We start from the raw sequence: 3,219 nt of genomic DNA on the forward strand, positions 1-3,219 counted from the left end.
ACTAGCCCTTCCCGCGAATTAGGTTAAAAAACAAAGGCAATTCCGGTTCGGTGACCCTATGACGTCATCTTAATTTTTTGTAATTGGTCATCGGGCTCCTGTGGGAGTCTCATTCGCGGGAAATTCAATCTAAACTGAATAAATCAGTCTGTGAAAACGCCGTTACACGAACACAGTAGAGTTGTAGGCTCCGGGTCATGGGTTCCTGTCTGATTCTATGATTCGTGGCTGTGCATCCGGGTGCTCCCTACTGGTGTGCAGCAATTCAAATTCTGTTAAATGATGTCCCCGAATATCCAAGAGCACTGTACTGTTGCTGTAATTCAGCGATTCTATAATGCAGGATGCAGAAAGAGCTGCCCTGTTGTGGGCAACATTCAAAATTTTAAGATGCTTGTGGACTTGAAAGTGAGACACTCTTTAAGCTTCCTCAGAAATCTCTTGGCTATCTTGGAGGAGAAAATTTGATAACAGTGGGCATTTAAGCGCTAGCTGACTGAACAGTGAGTTACTAACGCTGCGGTGGCCTAAATTGGGCGTCTGGAATAGCCGGAATCCGGAACCGGAAACGGAATAAGAACAACAAGAGGCTACAAGTAGCCTATACTCGGGCCTGCAAAGGTACAGTGGTGTATGGTTAATTTAGCACTAAAGAAAAGAAAAGAGAGAAGTTTGTCCTTCTCACATCGGCCTTACACTGCGATTGTCATGATTTTCGACTGTGTATGTGGTGAATACCCGGACCCAGATTATCTTCATTACAGGTGTTAACAATGACCACTGGACCATGGAAACGAGGTAAAAATAGTGTATTTGTTCCAAAGTGGCTAAGCACATTGTTTTTTACTGATCAATGGGTATTCTTGCTCAGTGTTTGAGAAAGGAAACGCTAATTGAACAGTTTAAGATGAAACGAAATGACTCATTGAAACATCTTTTGCAGAAACACATGAAAGAGAAACGAAGGTGAGATGTGAGAACATTTTTCCAAGATGACCAAACTTTCGTGCAGTGGTGCACGTAAAGGTCACTATGTCACGTGCGCGACACATAAAGATGTGCAATATATCTCGACAAAACCGTTGATTTTATGACCTCGAACGACCGACTACAAAGAACGCGAAGATAACTATCACGACCTGAATAGCCTTTTAGTACGGTCACGCCCGTGCTAGTGGTGCTAATCCCCATTCATCTCCGTCATCATTATCAATCAGCACAATTGAAAGGTCCTCTTCATTGTCGCTAGCGTGTCGTTCTTCATCTGTAGCTGTCGGTGACCGAGGTGATAGATCAAGAAGCTCGTAGTTCTTTTGAATAAGCCGAAGAAGAGGAAACCGCTTGCTGTCTTCAATATTAAACGTAGCTCGGAGGACTATCTCAAGCCTTCCCTTTGCAATTGGAGAAGGCCTGTATCTTTCATCCTCAACTGTTGCATCGATGCTGCCACCGTGATGTAGGAAAAAGTACACAAAACGTGATATTTCTTGTGGAACGTGGCCGACAACATCAGCTACAAGTTTTTCTTTTCTGTTCATCATCCAGGCGACAGCGTACTGATCAACAAGAAGTGCGTCCGCGTCTCGTTCTCTTTGGCCATACAATCTTTGACCTTTCTTTGGGCTTGGCCAGACAGTTTTACCATGAACATGTCAACCTCGGCTAGCGATCAGGTGCTTGAAGACAATTTCCATTTGTCTTTAAAGTTGAATAATTCGAAATTCTCGAATTTCGCTCGTTTTACTGTCGTTGTACATTCACAGCCTAAATTGCGAAATGACATTCTTGGGGTATTTATTGCGACATGCTCTGGGGACTTTCCCGCCGGCTTTTCACGTCTTGGCGCCATTCACGACTTTGTCAGTAGGTTTGAGCAAACCTTTATATTTCGTATTGTTCGAAAGTTTTCCTTGATCAGTTTTATTTCAGAGATGTCTATTTTAAATTATTTTCAAAAGGCACCGAAAACCCCTCTACAAGCAATTTCATCGGCACCGACAGAAGAAGATAGAATGGACGTTGTAAACCTCACTGCAAGAGAAACCGAAGAAGTAACAAAAGAAATCACTGTGCTAGAAAACAAAGGTACAAAGCGAGGAAAATACATCAAGTGGTCAGCCGAGGAAAGAGCAGAAATAGGTCAGCATGCTGTAAGGCACGGAGTCAATCAGACAGTGCGTCTGTTGAAAGGAAAATATCCTCGACTTACTTACTAAGCAAACGGTCAATGATTTCAAGAAAGCTTTCTGTCATGATTAATTGCATAATTAGAATACATTATCATAGCCTCCACGTGATTGTAAGAACTTAGGCTTATGCAATTAACCTTGTTGTTGTTAACATGTCGCTTGTGTGCGAGTGAACATTATATGGTGTCAGAATAAAACATGGACGTTTTCAATCCTCCAGGAGCTCTAGTGCTTGAAGGAAATCTTTCCGAGAATTGGAGGAGATGGGTCCAACGCTTTGACCTTTACTTGACGGCGTCGGGAAAGATCGAAGAAAATGAAAAGATGCAGTGCGCCATTCTGCTGCACACAATCGGCGAAGAAGCGCTCGAAATATACAATACGTTCCGATTCGCTACTGGTGAAGATCCTAACAAGATTGCTCACCTAAAGAAAAAGTTTGAAGATTATTTCAATCCGAGAAAGAACACTGTGTTCGAAAGATACAAGTTTTGGAAATGTAAACAACAAGACGGCGAATCTATCGATCAGTTTATCACCGAATTGAAGACTCGTGCGAAGTCATGTGAATTTGGCGACCAGCAAGACAGCCTGATTCGAGATCGAATTGTTATTTGGTGTAAGTGACACTCGTCTTAAAGAGAGATTGCTTCGTGAATCGTCTGATCTTACCCTTGAGAAAGCGGCGAGTCTTTGCAGAGCGGCAGAAGCTAGCGCTAAACAACTAAAGGAACTCCAGACATTGAAGAAGGTACCCGTTCACGCGGTAAAACCAAGAAACAAACCAACCAAGCCAGCGCCCGCTACTAGCAAAACATCGCGCCAGCTGCAGCAATTTAACTGCAAGAATTGTGGAACAAAGCACTACCCGCGATCGTGTTCAGAGTTTGGAAGACACTGTCACATTTGCAAAGGGAAACATCCCTACGCTAAGATGTGCCCAAAAAAGAATTCTCGAGTACACACTGTGACTCCGAGCCAAGACGGCGTCATTGGTCGACAGTGCGAAGTCCAAACCGAAGAATTCTTT

At 43.2% G+C, this 3,219-nt stretch overlaps 1 protein-coding gene across 1 annotated transcript; it reads left to right on the forward strand.

The window, feature by feature from the left end:
• Positions 1-2,387: 2,387 nt before the first annotated feature.
• Positions 2,388-2,816, forward strand: LOC138060764 (uncharacterized). Its single transcript, XM_068906626.1, has one exon. The coding sequence runs from the start codon at positions 2,388-2,390 to the stop codon at positions 2,814-2,816; it is 429 nt and encodes a 142-aa protein (XP_068762727.1).
• The last annotated feature ends 403 nt before the right edge of the window (positions 2,817-3,219 follow it).

The sequence above is a fragment of the Montipora capricornis genome, chromosome 1 (assembly GCF_036669925.1).
Source record: "Montipora capricornis isolate CH-2021 chromosome 1, ASM3666992v2, whole genome shotgun sequence".
NCBI classification, from domain to species: Eukaryota; Metazoa; Cnidaria; class Anthozoa; order Scleractinia; family Acroporidae; genus Montipora; species Montipora capricornis.